At 51.2% G+C, this 17,459-nt stretch overlaps 1 protein-coding gene across 2 annotated transcripts in view; it reads left to right on the top strand.

The window, feature by feature from the left end:
• Window positions 1–16,653, top strand: part of ETS2 (ETS proto-oncogene 2, transcription factor) — a 19,021-nt gene extending 2,368 nt beyond the window's left edge. Inside the window, exons 2-10 of one of the 2 annotated variants that reach the window (XM_025050216.1) lie at window positions 3,643–3,714; window positions 6,130–6,241; window positions 7,492–7,611; window positions 7,965–8,165; window positions 9,635–9,718; window positions 10,732–10,950; window positions 11,766–12,089; window positions 13,644–13,762; window positions 14,564–16,653. In XM_025050216.1, the coding sequence (XP_024905984.1) occupies window positions 3,643–3,714; window positions 6,130–6,241; window positions 7,492–7,611; window positions 7,965–8,165; window positions 9,635–9,718; window positions 10,732–10,950; window positions 11,766–12,089; window positions 13,644–13,762; window positions 14,564–14,779 (1,467 nt within the window). In that variant the 3' untranslated portion in view covers window positions 14,780–16,653. The remainder of the gene's footprint in view (window positions 1–3,642; window positions 3,715–6,129; window positions 6,242–7,491; window positions 7,612–7,964; window positions 8,166–9,634; window positions 9,719–10,731; window positions 10,951–11,765; window positions 12,090–13,643; window positions 13,763–14,563) is intronic. The other variant, XM_006916736.3, reaches the window with a different exon arrangement.
• Window positions 16,654–17,459: the final 806 nt, after the last annotated feature.

The following is a 17,459-nucleotide window of genomic DNA, read 5'->3' as shown; positions in this document are numbered from 1 at the left end:
CGCGGGGCCCAGGGCAGGGTGCGGGGTGGGCCGGGCCGCGACGCGCGGAGCCGGCTGCGAACTTGGGCCGCGCGGCCCCGGGGTCGCCGAGCCGTCTGGGGCGGGGACGCACCGGCTCGACTCACCGGATTTTGTCTTTAAAAGGAATCGCGGGCCTGGTGGGGGCTCCTGCCAGTGGGCGCCCGGGGACCTGATTTCGGGAAGGGGCTGGGGGACGCAGGAGAGGGCGCCCAGGTGTGCGGGTGACTTACTGGAGGGAGCCGGGCCTAGGAGGAGCTGGGGCGCCCTGCGCCTAAAACACCTGGAGGCTGCGGCTCCCCGAAAACGCAGGGCCCCTCGGTCACCTGCTGGACCACGTCCAGGGCGTCCGACGAGGAAGGCGCGGGGAGGGCAAGGCCCCCGCGGGCGCCCCAGGACTGCTGTATCCGGGCCCCTCGGCCCTGCGATGTCGGAAATGAGAACGTGGGTGCGCAAGGCTGCCTTTATTTTCTCGTTCTTAACGCGTTTTGAGTGACGGTATCAGCGTTTGTGCGTGGTGTGTGTGTGTGTGTTTTAATCACAGGAGACTTTTTATATTGGCCTATATTCAATTTCAGGGTAGCCTAAAATAGTAGTTGACATGTTACTTATTTAGAAAGTAAAGAAGTGAGCAATCCCCTTTGGAGATAAGAGTAATTTATTTTAATTCACCATTAAGAGAATGTGCTGGACAATGGGACCGACTTTGCGCTGTCTGCCTGCCCACACCGCCACCCATCAGAGAGATAAATCTCCAAGTTAAGGTTTATTACAATTCTGAGTAATATCATAGCACAGTAAACGTTAGTGCCCTGCACTCTGCAGGGAGGTGCAGGGAGGTATTCAGGCTCTCCTTGTTGGGATTAGTCTTTCTTCTCGCTAATGTGATATTTCAAAGGAAAAGCAAACCGGCTTTCAAAAGTGCATTTTGGGTGTTTTGTTTTCTGGGTTTTTTTTTGTAAATTTTTCCCCCAGATTTACTTAAATACAAACATGTGCTCCAATCTCACTTAAGTGATCACTTGTTCCAATAAGGGCACTGTTATCAGCCAAGATCTGCTCGTTTTAAAATTTAACTGTATTCAGCTCTTACATTTCTTCTATTCCTTTCTAATTTTTTTTGTTGTTGTTGTTCACAAGCAGCGAGCCATTATTAGGGTGACACCAAAAGGACCCAAATTTGAAATTGGTTCATGTGGAGAAACTTGGCCTGTCTGCCACCGTAATGAGCCATGTTGACTAAAATAAGTGAACTTAAATTTGATTAGTTCTGTGTCTGCCTGAAACCATTGGTAGAGCACTTTGATTCTGCATGGTTTTTACAAAACAAATTAAAAGCTGGACAACAAAAGAATTCTATTCTGTAGCTAGTAATTACAGCTGTTTATGTGGGCGGCAGACCGCCTTTTCTCCTAGTGTTTGTACACAAAAACCAGGCGAAGCTTTTCCATAGCCTTCGACTTCCATTCTCCATCCGTCTCTGTGACATCTCTGGGAAGCTGGCAAATGTGGAGTGCAATCACCGAGCATCTGCAAACGGATCATAGAAACAGAGCTGGCTTCTGTTTGTGGCTTGTGTATTTAGTCAACAGGTTAACAGGGCTTACTCATTTCATTCGGATAAATGACAGAAGACTCTGAACTAAGGAGCATTTCACGTGGTGAAGAGTTCGCATACAGCCTGACCATGTCCGTGTGCCGTCTCTGCTCTATCGGACGAGCTGGGAGAAGCCATGCCCCCACCATTCAGGTCATCCTCAGTTGCGATGTGGCCGGCCCTGCGCCCCCTTAGAAGCCCCAGCAGTAGCTGTGTGGTCCTGGGCAAGTTCCGAGAGGTCTCTGGGCCTCTGTTGCCTCACTGTGTCCCATCCGCCTCTCAGGGCTGTCGGGTTCAGTGAAGGGGGCAGGTACGGCCCCCCAGCACAGGCGGGACCCTTAGCGAGTAGGGATCTGTCAATGCAGCGATCATTAGCTGCAAATAGTGCCCGTGGATGACAGGATCTTCCCGGTGGAGATTCTGAGCAAGCGTGGCCCCCTTTGATGGAAGACAGCCCCTCCGCTGCACTGTTATTTCTTTCCAGTGCTCTCCAGCCTCCCCTGGCCACCGTAGTTACCTGCTCCTTGAGAGTTTTAACAGCCCTCTCCAGTACCTCTGGCCACCCCTGCGGCCGACTCTCCTCCCACGCTGCCTTTCCAGCCAAGGTGGGGCGGGGTGGACGCACGCGAGCCCCGAGTTGTTGGGAGGTCTGGTTTAGCCATAATGTTGGCCAAAAAGAAGAAACGAGAGCACAGACTCCACTTCGATACAGGAAAATGTGCCATTTGCCACCCCCAGTAAGTGCTGTGAGCTGTACAATGTTTTAATTACTCAGAGTCGGTTGTAACAGGTGGGAGCCAGTGGAGATCATGGGGTGAGCAATTAGCGGGACTCGGAAGGCTTCCGTGCAGGCCTCAGTTCAGGTCCGTGGCCAGGAAGCTGGGAGGGGGAGCACCCCAAAGGGCAAAGGTTGCTGTGATCAACGCTAAGCTAGGTTATTTGAAAATGAGTTGTAGTTACTCTGTTTTGTTGTTTTGTTTTGTTTTATCGTGCTGGTGACATTATCTAGGTACCCTTCTCACTTACCAATATCCAACTTCCCTGGCCAATTACATTTCAAGGTCCCAAATAAGTTCTCAGTCTATTACAGCACTGTCCAGTTGCAAGCCGCATCTGTAACTACCAATTTTTCTAATGGCCACATTAAATCTATAAAAGATATTAACTTCAGTATATTTCCATTCACTGAAGATATTCAAAATACTACATAAACATGCAGTAAACGTAAAGATGTTACTGCGATATGTTGCTTCTATTGACGCGATCTGTGAAATCGCCATGTGTGCATTTGACAGTCCACCCGGCGCCACGCGCCAGGCACTGGCTCAGTAGCCACACGTGGCTGATGGCTGCCTCGTTGGTCAGCCCAGGTCTATCAAAGCTAGTGCAGCAGACCTGAGATCAGAATCACTAGTTTCTGAAGAAGCGCATGGCTGAGCGCCTCGCCAAGCAGAGCCATACAGCACGAGAGAAGCTGGGACGGTCCCGGAGGGTTTAAAGTGGAACTGGGGCTCTGCCTTGGATCTGCCTCCTGGACCACGGCTTCCTCACGCTTTGGGCCGTGTGTGGTGGGGTCTGCCATGGCTCCTCCCAGGATGCCTTTCTCAAAACAGCTGGAGCTGCCCGGGGCAGGTGGCCCACGGTCCGCCAGGCCCCCCTCCGGGCCCACACCCTGAGCTGACCTTGGAGGTGGCCGTGAACAGCAGCTCCTCCCACTCCCGTCTCAGACCGCCCCAGGGGCTCTGAGCAGCCAGCCAGAAAGGGACTTTATCTGTGTGCCTCCTACCTAAGCGGAATTCAGTGGGGAATCCGCGTTATTATTTAACTACGTAAATAGCACACCCTTTGTGCGAAAGGCCTTTTAAATAAGAATTCCTGGCATTTGGTTCTGAATAACGGTCAGGCTGTGGAACTTGACAGACTTGGGCCGGAATTCAGTGTGAAGACGCCTTAGAAACTGGTACCTGATTTGTTGTCTGACTCTTCTTCCCTTTTTTTCCTTTTTCTTTCTTTTTTTTTTTTTTAAGATGAATGATTTTGGAATCAAGAACATGGACCAGGTGGCCCCTGTGTCTGACAGTTACAGAGGGACGCTCAAGGTGAGTGAGCAAGTTTAACTAAAAGTTGTTGTTTTTCATTGGAAAGCTCAATCTCTCGCAGGAAAAACAAAGGCCTGAGGTCCCAGAAGACCGGTTCTGGCCTCAGCTCTCAGTGTACTGGCTCTGTGACTCTGGGCTGTTTGCCTAACCTCTCTGGGCCTCGGCTTTCTGTAAAGTGGGATCCAGGTGCTTACTCTACATGTTCTGTCTAAGACGCGAAACCACTTAATTTGTAGAAGGGGAGGCCTGTGTAGTTTATTTCTGAGATTCCTGCCATGTGGAAAAGCTTGTGGTTTGTCCCTCAGCAGAGCTGAGGAGGCTTCTCTTCCCCCCAGAAGATGCGAAGGCTGTTTCTGCAATGAAGCAGGCGGGCAGGCTTCCATCAAAAGGGGCAGAGCCCTCTGCCCGTTTCCGTAAACCAAGAAACGTTAAAGATGAAAGCCTTCTGTGCTGCATAACAAAAACAAATTGCACATGGCTTCTATAAATTCCTCTTGGGAACATTCTTTAACAGCACAAACCGATAATTTCCTATTTGCCTTCTCCACACGTGAGAGTGAGATGTGAGAGATTCGATTGTTTTTAGCTTTGTGTAGTAAACATGTCTCAGAAGCGGTGATTTTAGATCAGCCTCCTCTGAGCTCAGTGTCTTTATAAGTGTCTGTCTGTCTCTCTCTCTCTCTCTCTCTGGCATGGTGTATTTTCCTTCATAGGACACCGTGAGGTCTGATGGATCCCCAAGAGCCAAAAATTGGCCCACTGCCTTTCTCATGGAGACTATCCAGCTTCAGGCTAGGAGTCTTCTTGTGTGATTTGGTCAGATGTTTTCGGCCTGGCAGAAACCATACAAGACATACCAACTTTGAAACCATACCACTAGAAAGAAAAAATTCTTCTGTAAATTAAAAAAATGTGGTGATGTCCATGTGATTTCTGAGTGAAGAAACAGCTACTAAAATTGGTGTGTTGAAATGTGTAGCAAGAATTTGTATTGTTTTTTTGACTTCCTGATTTTTAAAAAAAAGAACTTACAGTTGGCAAAGGAAAGGCCTTTCTTAGTCACCTGGGCATCGCTAGTGGAAATTTTAAAAATCGATTGGCTATTGCACCCTAAATTAGTCCACAATTGTAAAGTAGCATACAAATCTAGATGAGTATTTTATACTAGCCTCAAGGATTTTTCCCTTGACGTCTTGGGACATCCGTTGGTAATCGCTGCTGTGGATTTGGGGGCGGAGGTGGGGGGGACTCCATCGTTGGGACATCATTGTTTTGAGTGTTCGGGGCTGAGCTCCAGCTTCTCCTTACCCTCTTAGGTAATGCGTCACTCATCCATTGTTTCTGCATTTCTAAGAAAGCACACAAACCGATTTTATTTGTAAATGTGTTACACATATTTTTATGGATGACTCAACCAATGGGTCATTGTATTACACATAACATGGGATTTCCAGCTTATGTTGGAAAAAGATCATCTTTCTTCACGTTTTTCCCTCAACAAGTGAGGCAATGATGAATCAAGACTTAACTGTTACTTGTAAACAAGCCTTACTTAAAAGGCTGTTTCATAGATGTTAGATCGGATGATCAGAAATACAGACAGAATGTGGTTTGATCTTTCTCTGTGTTCTCTCTCTTTTTCTTTCTCCCAAACCGTGGATAATTTAACTCTAAACCTGTATCTGTCAAAAGTCGTTCCCCATAGTAGATGGTGGTGCGGGGAAAAGAGTCTTTTTAATACTCTTTACTTTTATAAAATTAAACCTTAAGCGTTTTTCTGATATGTTTTACTATTTTCTGAATCGTTGGAGTTGATGAAGAAAAACATCTAGCTTGAGTTAAAATTGTGGTGTTGTAGACACTTCAAAATGAATGCTGCACAGATCATGGATCGTTTGATTTCCAATTACCATTCAGTCATTGGCTTTTTGTTTTAGCTGCAGTGACCTAAAACTGTCTTGCCAATGGTCGTTTTTCTTATACTCATGGACTGATTGCATTTCTCTCCGATCCACGTAGCGGGAGGGCCAGGAGTTTGGACCAGGTGGTCTCTGAGGCCCCTCTCAGCTCTGTTCTTCTAAGATTTTAGTATTTTGAGATGTGTTGACTTAACTTATTAACTTAAGTGAATTAGGCCATTAAAAATAAATTCCCAGTCGTTCTGACTCTGCGTGGGTGATTAAAGGACCCAGAGCGAAACAGAGTCCTTTTGGTCACTTGGCCCATCCAAGGGGAGCCTCTTTGGAGTGCCGCTGGTCCGTTCCAGGTGCGGCTTTAGGTCCGTTCCAGGTGTGGCTTTATCATGGCCGGTTTAATCGGGCCATATCAGTGAAGTCACCCAGAGATCACTTTGAAAACGTAATTAACGAAGTGTAAATATTACATTTCCATTTCCCTTTCCGTCCCTTGCCGCAGCGCCAGCCAGCCTTCGACGCCTTCGACGGGTCCCTGTTTGCTGTTTTTCCCTCCCTGAGTGAAGAACAAGCCCTCCAAGAAGTGCCCACGGGCCTGGATGCCATTTCTCACGGTAACGTGCTCCCCAGACTCACCTAAGCCGCGTGGTTCATAAAGACACGGCAGTTCATCAGCGATGATTCTGGTGTTGTGTCTTTGCTCTGAAAAGTCAAATTAGGCTCTGGGCTTGAGCCTGGTGATGTGTTCCTGGTGTCTGCCCCTGCCAGACGCACCCCAGAGAGAGCAAATGTCCTGCTCTTGGCAAACAGCAGGCGACTCTGAGGTTTTCTTCTTTTCTTTTTTTTTTTTAACACCTATAGCACCCGGTCTTCCTAGGCGGTCTCCCATCCAAGTACTAACCAGGCCCAACCCTGCTTAGCTTCCGAGATCAGACGGCATGTGTTCGGGGTGGCGTGGCCGTGTAAGGTTTTCATTAGGGTGTTTTCAGCTTCACGGCTCTCAGGTCCCCTCTGCAAAGCAGACCCCAGTGCAGATGAAAATGCACCCCAACTTTTCATTCTTGAGTCGCATCTAGATCATCCCCTCCGGAGTTTTGGGGCAACTCATTATTATTCTCGCTAACCTTTACCCATCTGTATTTACTTTCGTAGTTCATAATGTCATTGTTTATTCTTCATAAAGGCCCAGCACGTCAGATAATGCCTGTGCCACCACTGTGATAGAGTTATTAGCGAGAAACATTCCAGAGATTACTTTGTCATATGAAGTAGGTGCTACAAAATACAGCCCAGAAAATTAATTAAAACACATGTGCTTACGTAAGCATGCCATCATGTGACGGTCATTTATCATTCTTGAAATTGCTGAGGGAATCCAGAGAAGATTGTTTTTCAATAAAAATTGAAGGCGTGCCAACTTTACGGGTGTGAAGGGCCGTGTGCTCATACTGTGCTCCAAGTCTCTGCCTGCTGCTCAGTTGAATTAATTTCCAAATAATGTATTGACAGTTCCTTAAGCCTTTTGGCCAAAAACCACACTATTTCTGTCATTGTCGAAAATTTAAAATAGACTTAAGTAGACATTTTACGGAGGCATAACCGCTTGATGAAGTTTCGCTTCGTAAAGTAAAAGTTGAGTTTTGCTTTACATGCCTTTAATCAGTGACGTTACGAGACAGACGTATAGTAGTTCTTCAATTTCAGTTAAAAATTTTTTGTTGTTGTTAATAATTGGCGTTCGTTTAAGGAATTGTGTCAAGGTTCAAGGTCAGAATTGTCTTCCTCAGCACTAAGTTTTCTCCCCTGGACCCTCCGTCTGGCGTCGCCCGCTCAGAACCCTGATGTTCCCTGGCTTGCTTTCTAGACGCTGCCAGCTGCGAACTGCCCCTGCTGACGCCGTGCAGCAAGGCCGTGATGAGCCAGGCCTTGAAGGCCACCTTCAGCGGCTTCCAGAAGGAGCAGCGCCGCCTGGGCATCCCCAAGAGTGAGTTCCCGCCTCGGAGCCGCCCCTCCGAGCCCGCGCTGTCCTGGGCAGGCGAACTTGGCTGCCGCGACCTTGAAGGGGGTTCTCTTCTTACGTAAGCCTTTGCGTCAGGCATCGTGCCAACAGTGGCAGAGACTTGGTTCCCCCGAGCCAGTTTTGGTTCCGACCCAGCCAGCCGAACCCTGAACTCTAGCACCGTCATCAGCGTCTCAGAATTCGCCTGGGGGTCTCGCTCGTGGCGTTGGTCTTTGGTGCACGTGCGGAACTCGCGGACGAATCAGGGGTGACTGTGGTCTCACTGCCTCTCACGGTTTCCCCCTTGTGTGTTTCGTCTTTTCCTCCTCCCCCCGCAGACCCCTGGCTGTGGACGGAGCAGCAAGTATGCCAGTGGCTTCTGTGGGCCACCAACGAGTTCAGTCTGGTGAACGTAAACCTCCAGAGGTTTGGCATGAATGGCCAGGTATTGTGTAACCTGGGCAAGGAGCGCTTTCTGGAACTGGCACCTGACTTCGTGGGTGACATCCTCTGGGAGCATCTGGAGCAGATGATCAAAGGTACCAGCCCTGGGAGGGAAGAGTGACAGGGAGACCCAGTGCCCTACAACCGTAGGGTCAGAGTTTGAAATGATATAAATTGCCCGAAAACCCCACTGGGGTGAGTCACATTTGCGGCGATGATGATAGGTTTGGATCTAGTTGAGTGTGTGTGGCATCGAGCACAACCACAAGGCAAGAGCTTTAGTCACTGACTCGTTCACTGTCGCTAGCCAGCATTCATCGGAGGAGTACGTGTTGGCCCAGATATGGAGGCTAGCAGGAATTACCTGATTGGTGGCTCGCCTCACAATACGAAAGAAATAAGTCAGCCTCAGTGACAGGGAACCTTTATTCTGACAGACTCCAGGAACTTTATGGTACCTTTTAAGTCTGAATGGATTCTAACAAAAAGAAGTTTTGGGATTTTCTGTTTTTAAACAGATGTAGAAGTCATCAACCTATATTTATACCCTGACACGTTATACAAAAAACTAGCCACCGAGAAAAGAACTCTCTCTAGAGAGAGAGAAAGTCTTGATTCAGACCCGAAGAGAGCATTGAGCCTATTGTTAAAAACTACCTTGAGTTAAAAAAGATAAAAATTATAATGAGGGGGTCACTGGTAGAGTCAAACATCTAACAACGTTAGCTCATTTGTAGAGTTCAGAGAAATGGAAATGTTCCTCATTTCGCCGAACACTGAGTTTCAACATCTCTTACAGACTCAGAATCTTAAAATGACCTTGATTCACTCTCTGGCCCCTTTTAGTTATGACTCCCGAGGGCCAGGGAAACTTATTTTTAAAGACACCCCAATTTTCTCTGAACTCGGACAAGTCCGATCCGCTGAGTTTCTAGTGAAGGTCAGTTTGTTTGTTGGCAAGTTGGGCCTGTGTTTTGCATCATTGGGTGTGAGTCTGTGTGGGTTTGGCTCTGTGGGTGTGGGTGTGGTTACGTGTGTTTGTAGGGAGCAGGCAGACACAGAGCCACCAGCCTTTTCCCTTTCGAAGTTCCTGCGCACGTGTGTCCCCGTCAGGGACTCCCACAGCCTGGCAGAACTCTCAGGCTTCGAAGCGATGGCCATAAGCCTCGCAGCGGCAGGAACGAAGTCTGCTTTACTCACCTGCTCCGTTCCCAGCCCCTGCCTGGTACGGGTGGCATGTCACAAATATTTAACGACTGGTTGACGACACGGATGAGTTAAATAGGCCATCTAGACCTTTCAGATTATGCAATAGAAAATTTAACTTTGCCTGTGACAGCATTCGTGTTGGGAAACTTATTCTAGTTATTAGAAAACGGCGTGGTTGTCTCTAGTTTTGTTAAAAGACGTAACGACTTGGATACCGTTGGATTAAATCCGAGCCCCTCGATGCATTTCGGTATTAGGAGATAACCACATAACAGTGATTCAGAAAGTAACTTTTTTTTCTCGTGCAGTTTTTACCTCCGTTTGCAATCTTATCTCTCCCGTGTCTGTTTTTCAGAAAACCAAGAAAAAACAGAAGATCAGTATGAAGAAAATTCCCACCTCAACTCGGTTCCTCATTGGATCAATAGCAATTCATTAGGTCAGTCCAGCGCGCTCTGCCCTTAAGATCTTGATGTTAAGTCATCCTCTTAGCCGGCGGAAGGTCCAAAGGCCCCGTCGAGACCTGCGCTGTCCCAGGTGGTGGCCACGTGTGGCTGCCGAGCTGCTGGGCACTTGGAATGTGGCTGGTCCACTTTGAGATGTGTGGCAAGAACTTGCTGCACACAGGACCCGGCAGTCTTAGCCTGAAACAAAGAATGTAAAGTATCTCCTTCCTGATTTTAAAACCATTGATTACCTATTGAAATGATAATTGACATATTAGGTCAAGTAAAGTTTTTAAATTAATTCCCCGTTTCTTTTTACTTTTTTAATGTGGCTACTAAAGAGTTTAACGTTGTGCAAGTGGCCCGCATTATCTTCGCGTTGGCCGGCGCTGGTCCAGGCCCGGCAGAGAGCGAGGGGCGGAATGGAGTGAGCTGATAGCCGTGGTCACGTCTAGTGTGACAAGTGAGAGGCGGCCGGCACAGGAAGTGTGCGGCAAGCAATACTAAATTCGCCGTGAACGCTGGGATTTAAAAGGTGTCGTGGACTCGGGTTCATCCTTTTGGTTGAGCATGGGTGACCGGCGGCCCCCCGGCCAGGGTGAGGAGGGGCGACTGGAGATGCCCCTTAGGAGTCATGTCTTTGGGGGCATAGCACTTCATCTACGTGAGTCTTACTGTCCTCGGAAGCCAAGAGGGCAAGTGCCATCCTGGGCATCACGCGAAAGCTCTCGGTGACCTCGAGCGCAGAAATGCTAACACCGAGGCCTTGCAGGCGGGGCCTGGCGCCAGGCGGGGTCTGACAGGCGGGTCCGGAGGCAGCAGGCCTTTTGGAAAAGGGCCAAAAGGCTGGGACGGGGAATGGCTGAGACAGGCCTGGGAGGAAGCCTGCCCACCAGAGCCTGCATCTCCACGACGTTTTACAGAGGCTGGAGCATGCGGAGCCGCCCGCGTGCAAGGTGGTCGTGACCTTGGCCTAATAGCCCTGGCATCGGTCGCTGTGTTCCAGGTTTCGGAGTGGAGCAGGCGCCCTATGGAGTGCAGACGCAGAATTACCCCAAAGGCGGCCTCCTGGACAGCATGTGCCCGGCGGCGCCCGGCGCCCTCGGCTCTGAGCAGCAGTTCCAGATGTTCCCCAAGGGGCGGCTCAGCACGGTCAGCGTCAGCTGCTGCGCCGTCGGTCAGGACTTCGCGGGCGGCAGCTTGAATCTGCTCACCGGCAGTTCCGGTAAGAAGCGCCTCTGGGCGTCCCTTTCCACGCGGCCGTTGGTTTGATTCTGGAAGCCACCGTCAGGGACATGGGCTTTGTCATCGGGAGTCCCGTGTCCGGCCACAGGAGGAGATCAGAGGTCCCGTGTTCTGTGTGACCGGGTCACTGTCCCAGACGCCTGGGTTGCGTAGTGAGCAAGCTCCTCGTGCGTTTCAGGCTGCGGCATGGGCCCTGGGGGTTCTGAGGACACGAGACACAGTTCCCGCGCGTGTGGCCGGGGTCCTCCACCCAGTAGGGTGTTCGGAAAGACAGTGTAGGAATGCGACAGACTGTGTTTTCTGGAGACGTGTATATACACAGTACGCGAGGCTCAGATTATACGAGTGGTTGAATTACCTGTATACACCTGTTTAATGGCCACCCAGGTGGATGGAGGGGTTTCCAGCACCCCAGTAGGCTCTCTCATACCTCTTCCCAGTAATAGCATCCACACCCCAAGATGAAACCATCGCCCTGACTTTTATCATCGTGGTTATTCCTGTTCTTGAACTTGATATAAATAGAGTCGCCTCATCTGTCGTTCCCTTTCGTGCCTGTCTTTTCGCCCATCGTGCTGCCTGAGGTCCACCCATGTCGTTGCATGTGGCCGCCTCTCGTCCCTTTTCGCTGCTGCGTAGTACTCCGTCCCTGACTCACCCATCCTACGGGAGAGTCATCCTGAGGGACAGGCCTGAGAGCAGCTTGAGAGCGTTGTGACCGTCGGAATGGCCGTGCCCGCAGGAGCACGGTGGAACGGGGGTGGCGGGCGGTGACGCTGCCGTCCTGCCTCTCAGCAGAAGGGCGGGACGTGGCTTTGTCCTGGAGGAGACAGGGTACCCGGTTGTCGCCGCCAGGGACGCCCGGAGAGCAGGACGCCGCCGAGAGCGGCGCCGACGGCTTCGAGAGCTCGGACTCCCTGCTGCAGTCCTGGAACAGCCAGTCCTCGCTGCTGGACGTGCAGCGCGTGCCGTCCTTCGAGAGCTTCGAGGACGACTGCAGCCAGTCCCTGTGCCTCAGCAAGCCGACCATGTCCTTCAAGGACTACATCCAGGAGCGGAGCGACCCGGCGGAGCAGGGCAAACCGGTTATACCCGCGGCCGTGCTGGCCGGCTTCACGGGTGAGTGCGGCTCTGGGGCGCCCACCGCCGCCCCTGCCCGGCCGGGCCCCGCCCCCGTGCGCCTGGCCAGGGCGTTTCCGATCTGAGCACGTCGCGTCTACACCCCACGTCCGACCTGGGTGGTGGAATTCCGAATCCGGCCGAGCCCTGTCCCTGAACTTGAGAAAGGCCCAGCTGGCAGGAGCCTTCCCGTGCCCAGCTCGGGCGTGGGTGAAAATGCACCGCCCGCTCCCTCACCTGCGATGAGCTCGCCATTCCGGACAGGGGGGGCCGGGGCCTCCCGGCCTGTGCCTCTGACTCACCCCCTTGGGGAATGTCAAAGAATGTAAACTGGCCCCGGGAGGGGCAGCAGGTCAGCCTCAAATAACTCAGGACTGTTTACTTTTTCTGTTTCTAAAACCCATCTTATTTTTAAGGTTTGGGCAAGAGCTATTCTAGGCAAGGGACAAATATTAAAGCTGTTTTTAGAACCAGATATTTCCAGCACTTTAGCGAAAATGCCGAGAGTTTTTTTTTTTTTTTTAATTGCTTTATGTGTCCTTAAATGAGCTTTTTTTTTTTTTTTTTTCATATTTTGACCATATGGAGCCACTGGGGGTTTAAAAAATACCTACTTAAAAAAAAAAATCTGATAGGTTAAAATAAGAACATGTAGGCATTCGGGTTTTTTTTTTTTTTTTCCCTGTCACCTAAAACAAACAGCCATGGGGACGTGTTGACACGCAGAGTGTGTGAGAACTAGTCTAGTTTTCATGCGCGGGACCCGGGGCCTGATGAGAAAGTAAACAGCCATTCCGTCAGTGCCTTTCGTTTGGTCACCGGCTGCCACTGGTGGCCACCTGCTGTGCGCAGGTGCCTGGGCCGGTGGTCAGGAGGCCCGGCGTGCGGTGTCGCCCCATTTTACAGACGGGGAAGCTGGTTCTGTCTGGCTCTGGATCCCTGTGCGCGTGCCTCACCGACGGCCTTCGCGTCCTGGGAGTCGCTGTGTGACGGGCCCAGGGCACGCTGTGGCTCGCCCCTCGTCTGTAGACAGGGCCACCATGATAAGGTGGTGGCTCCAAAGTCAATGCGAGGAGCACTTGGCAGGGGCGGCGGGTGCCACTGAGCCACCCGTGTGCCTGAGTCCCGGCTCGAGCCATCTGCCCGCTGTCCTTCTGCGGGAGAGCGCGGGGGACGAGCCTCGCCCTGCAGTGAAACGCCCCTGCGCCCCTCCCCCACCCCCACCCCTGCTGCCCCCCTGGGTATTTGTGGAAACAAACGTTGGAAGTTACCAGATGAGGAGCAGTTACCCAGGGTGAGGGATTCCAATGCCAAGAATAGGCGGCCCTGAATTCCTTTCCAGAAAAGACCAAGCTGAGCACTCGGGGGCCTGGCGACCTTCCCTAGGGGCAGGAGGCACCCGGAGGCTCCTGCTGGTGTCTGGCCTCGTCCTGTTAGCATGCAGGACTGTCACCAGCATCTGGAATGGCACCTCGACATTGGCACCCGGCGTCAGATGGCTGAAGCCTTGCTGCGTTTTAAGTCTAAAAACACATAACCCGCCCTCTCCCCCAGGAAGCGGACCTATCCAGCTGTGGCAGTTTCTCCTGGAATTGCTGTCCGACAAGTCCTGCCAGTCATTCATCAGCTGGACGGGGGACGGATGGGAGTTTAAGCTGGCTGACCCCGACGAGGTACGGCCAGCACCTGGGCTCACAGGTGCAGCTCCCTGGGCACCGGAAGGCGTCCCAGGCCTGGCTGGCTCCGTCGACAGGTTTACAGTGTCTGTGCATGCGTGTTGCCACGTTCACCGTCTCGCTCTGCCATTGAATAAGAAGGCACAGGCGGTAAACTGAGGCTCTCTCCTCACCGTGCAAAAGTGTCTTGGGGAGTCTGGCATTTTCTGTTGGGGGGATCGAGCCTCAGTACATGATGCAGGCTCTCCTGCGGGGCTTCCTCGGCCCTCAGCTGAGCACAGCAGAGCTGCCCCAGCCCCGTCTGGAGCAGAAAGCCAAGGGCGCATCCAGTACCCGTCCCTCAGAGACGGCATTGGAGAAGCCAGGTCTCTGCACGGGTAAAGTGCAGTCTGTCACCTCCCCGGCCCCTTGGCAATGTCACATCGTTCAGAACCCCACTCCGCAGCTGTCAATGGCAGTGGCAGGAGGCGAGGGGACACAGGGTTCCCCTTGTCACTCACACACACACACACACACACATACCCCAACCCCGATTCTGAACCCTTGGCTCCCAGGAGGTTTTGCTGAGCAAGGGGCCATGAGAGCCCTGTACCAGACAGTGCTGAGGGTGGAGAATCTGCCGGGGGACACAGGGCCCTGCGCAGCACCTGTCCTAAACAGGTGGCACCGTGGGGTCCCTTTGTAGTGGGCAGGTCCTTCCGGGCGAGCGCTCGTCAGCGTCATGCTCGGGGGAGAGCTTCTCCCTTTTTCTTAATCGCCAAGTAGAACCGAACTCTCCACGGTCTGTGTCCCCCACAGGTGGCCCGCCGGTGGGGCAAGAGGAAAAATAAGCCCAAGATGAACTATGAGAAGCTGAGCCGGGGTCTGCGCTATTACTACGACAAGAACATCATCCACAAGACGTCGGGGAAGCGCTACGTGTACCGCTTCGTGTGCGACCTGCAGAACCTGCTGGGCTTCACGCCCGAGGAACTGCATGCCATCCTGGGCGTCCAGCCGGACACGGAGGACTGAGGCCCCGGGGGACCGCGTGCAGGGCCATCGTGACTGGCTGCGCCCAGGACCCTGCCAGGCCAGACTGAACGCGCCCGGGAACGTGGCCCGGAAGCACCTGGAACCTCGGCTCTTCGCCCAACAGCGCAGTCTCTCGCGCGTACAGAGCCTGCGGACAGGAAAACGCTGTTTATACCGCGATGACATTGAAGTGGCCGAGAGGGCAGCACCGGGAAGCCACCCGGCCTCCGCCCGGGCCGTGTGACAGGATCGCTCAGGCTGCCGGAGGGAGCGTGTCGTGGACACACACAGTTTGGGGTTTTCTTTTGCCTTTGGCAACCAGGAATCACAAATGCAGAAGCGTCTCCTTCAGAGGGCGGGAGGGGCGAGGAAACCATGTGTCATTTCAGAAGTCGGTTTTGTATATACGACTGTAATCTTATAGTTGTCAGAATCCTCTCACAGTTCTATTTAACAGAAATTGTATATTGTAATTTAAAATAATTATCTAACTATGTGAAATAAGAGTGCGTAACGGCATTTTGCAAACATGGAGTCTGCCTACAGGAATGAGGTCTAAGAGGGTTATTCCCCATTTTCTTTGTGTTTCGTTTTGTTTTGTTTTGTTTTGTTTTGTTTTGCCTGGGTTATTATCTGGCAAGAACTTTTGTACATTTGGGAATTTTTATAAGAAACTTGCTGTTATTATCCAGGGGCACAATGTGGCCTCTGCTTTCTCCTTTAATTGTAATGTAAAAGCTGTAAAGCAGTATTTTTCTTGACAAATGGCATCTGTTGTCCATTTCTTCGCATGCCTTTAAATCAGTTGATACGCAAAACTCATTGCCTAGTTCAACTGTGCGCCCCCCACACTGCCCTCCCCGGCAGCTCTTTCCACCCCGTGCCCCATTTCCAAGCCCCGAATTATTCTGTGTGATTAAGAATACTATTTTTGGAAATACGCAACTCCTTTTCAGAGATCAGGCGGGATTTAACATAGCTATTTTTACTGTAAAAGTAACTCACTGGGGGGAAAAAATGTAATTTGTAAGAAAGCTTTATTTTTTATCTCAGCTCACGTAAAGAGCTGGAGGTTCGGGGAGCGGAGGAACCTTTGTTCAAACCTCTCAGCCACAAATGCAGCACGATTTGTCTCGTCCTTGTTCCCCGTTGAGTCGGGCTGTCTGGGTACCAGGCTTCCCCATCTGCTCAGCCTCCACAGCAAGACGGTTCTGTTTCTGTCCGATTTTCTTGGACGCAGACTAACCAGAGGCCAGGAGGGAAAACGAGGTGGTCAGGAGCATTGGAATAGCTCGCGATGGAGACTCGCATGGTGGTTTCTAAGGCGCGCATGGGCCAGTGTGTGTTTCTGGCCTTCGTAAATGATCCGGCCCAGTTGGTCTCGAAATGGACAGGCTTCACTAGCAATGAGAGGACCCTGGGACAGTGGCTGACAGCTCTAAGGACTCATTTGTGGGATGAGAGCACGTGATCGGCTGGAAGGGTGGACTGGGGAGAGCGAAGCCGGCTCGAGACCCACTCGAGACAGTTTCCAGTATCTTGAAACACAGGATGGTTCTCTCAGGCAGGACCATTCATCGTGCAGACATCTGTGACATCCACAGACGTGTGACCAGGAATGTCGGTCATGCTGCCAAAACAGATCTTAGCCATTGGCTCGTTTTACGTGGGGCTGAACCACATGAAATCACCAGTATTTGTTGCTTTTTTTTTAACCCACATGGTTGGCAGTTTCATGTGGTCCAACCTAATCGTGATGGGAACTGAAGTTCATTGTAAACCTTTGGCATATGGGAATGAACGGAACTTAAGTATAAAAATTTTGTAATTTGGCCGTTGCTTTCTCCAATAATAAAGTATTTTGTTTATATAAACTCCTCCTCGTCAGAGTCTTCATTCTTGGCATGCCTCCGACCCCAGCGTGGAGGAGGCAGCGTGAGGATTTGGCGCTTAGGGCCACTGCCCACTCAGCAGCTTTCGGTCATCGAGGGTCACATGGCTGTTTAACTGATTTTACACACAGGCCACCTGGTAAATCACGACCAAGCCGAAATTCCCAAACAGCGTTCGTTCCTTAAAGCGAAAAATTATTTTAAGAAGGGATCGGAATGAGAAGGTTCAGGTTCTTGTCTTTGCCAGGGGCTTGGCAGAAATAACAGAAGGGAGTTGAGGGCGTTTACGTTCGAGAACATCAGGGTCTGAGGTTCAAGTGAGAATGGCATTGTTTTTCTTGTTTGTGGCTTCTGTAGCAGAGGCCATGACTCTCCTTGACTCCTGACATTGCTGAGCTGACTTACCCGGAAAGGAAGGTGACGGTCTCCGGACACTTGTCCTCAAACTCATTCTCAGGACTTCTTTCCGCTCTTCGAAATTTGTGAGAATGCCAACAGACTTAGGTGGATTACATCAGAAGTGTGCTGCATGGAGCCAGCTCACCGAGGGCTAGTGAGAGCTGACGGGCACCTCTCTCTGTAACTCTGTGTCACCGACGTGTTGGTAGCTTGAACTTGGCCGTGATGAGACTGATCACACCGTGAAATCAGCAAAGGCTACAAATAAGGGCTCTCCCAACCCCCCTCAGGGAGGTGGTTGTTAAACATGACCAGCACACCGCTGGTCATCAATATTTACCGGATTGTAAATTCAAACACATTTTCAAATATGATCGATTTTTAAAATG

The sequence above is a fragment of the Pteropus alecto genome, unplaced genomic scaffold (genome assembly GCF_000325575.1).
Source record: "Pteropus alecto unplaced genomic scaffold, ASM32557v1 scaffold97, whole genome shotgun sequence".
In the NCBI taxonomy this organism is placed as follows: domain Eukaryota; kingdom Metazoa; phylum Chordata; class Mammalia; order Chiroptera; family Pteropodidae; genus Pteropus; species Pteropus alecto.
Note: the sequence above shows the minus strand (reverse complement) of the source record. Positions and strands in the feature narration are given on the sequence as shown.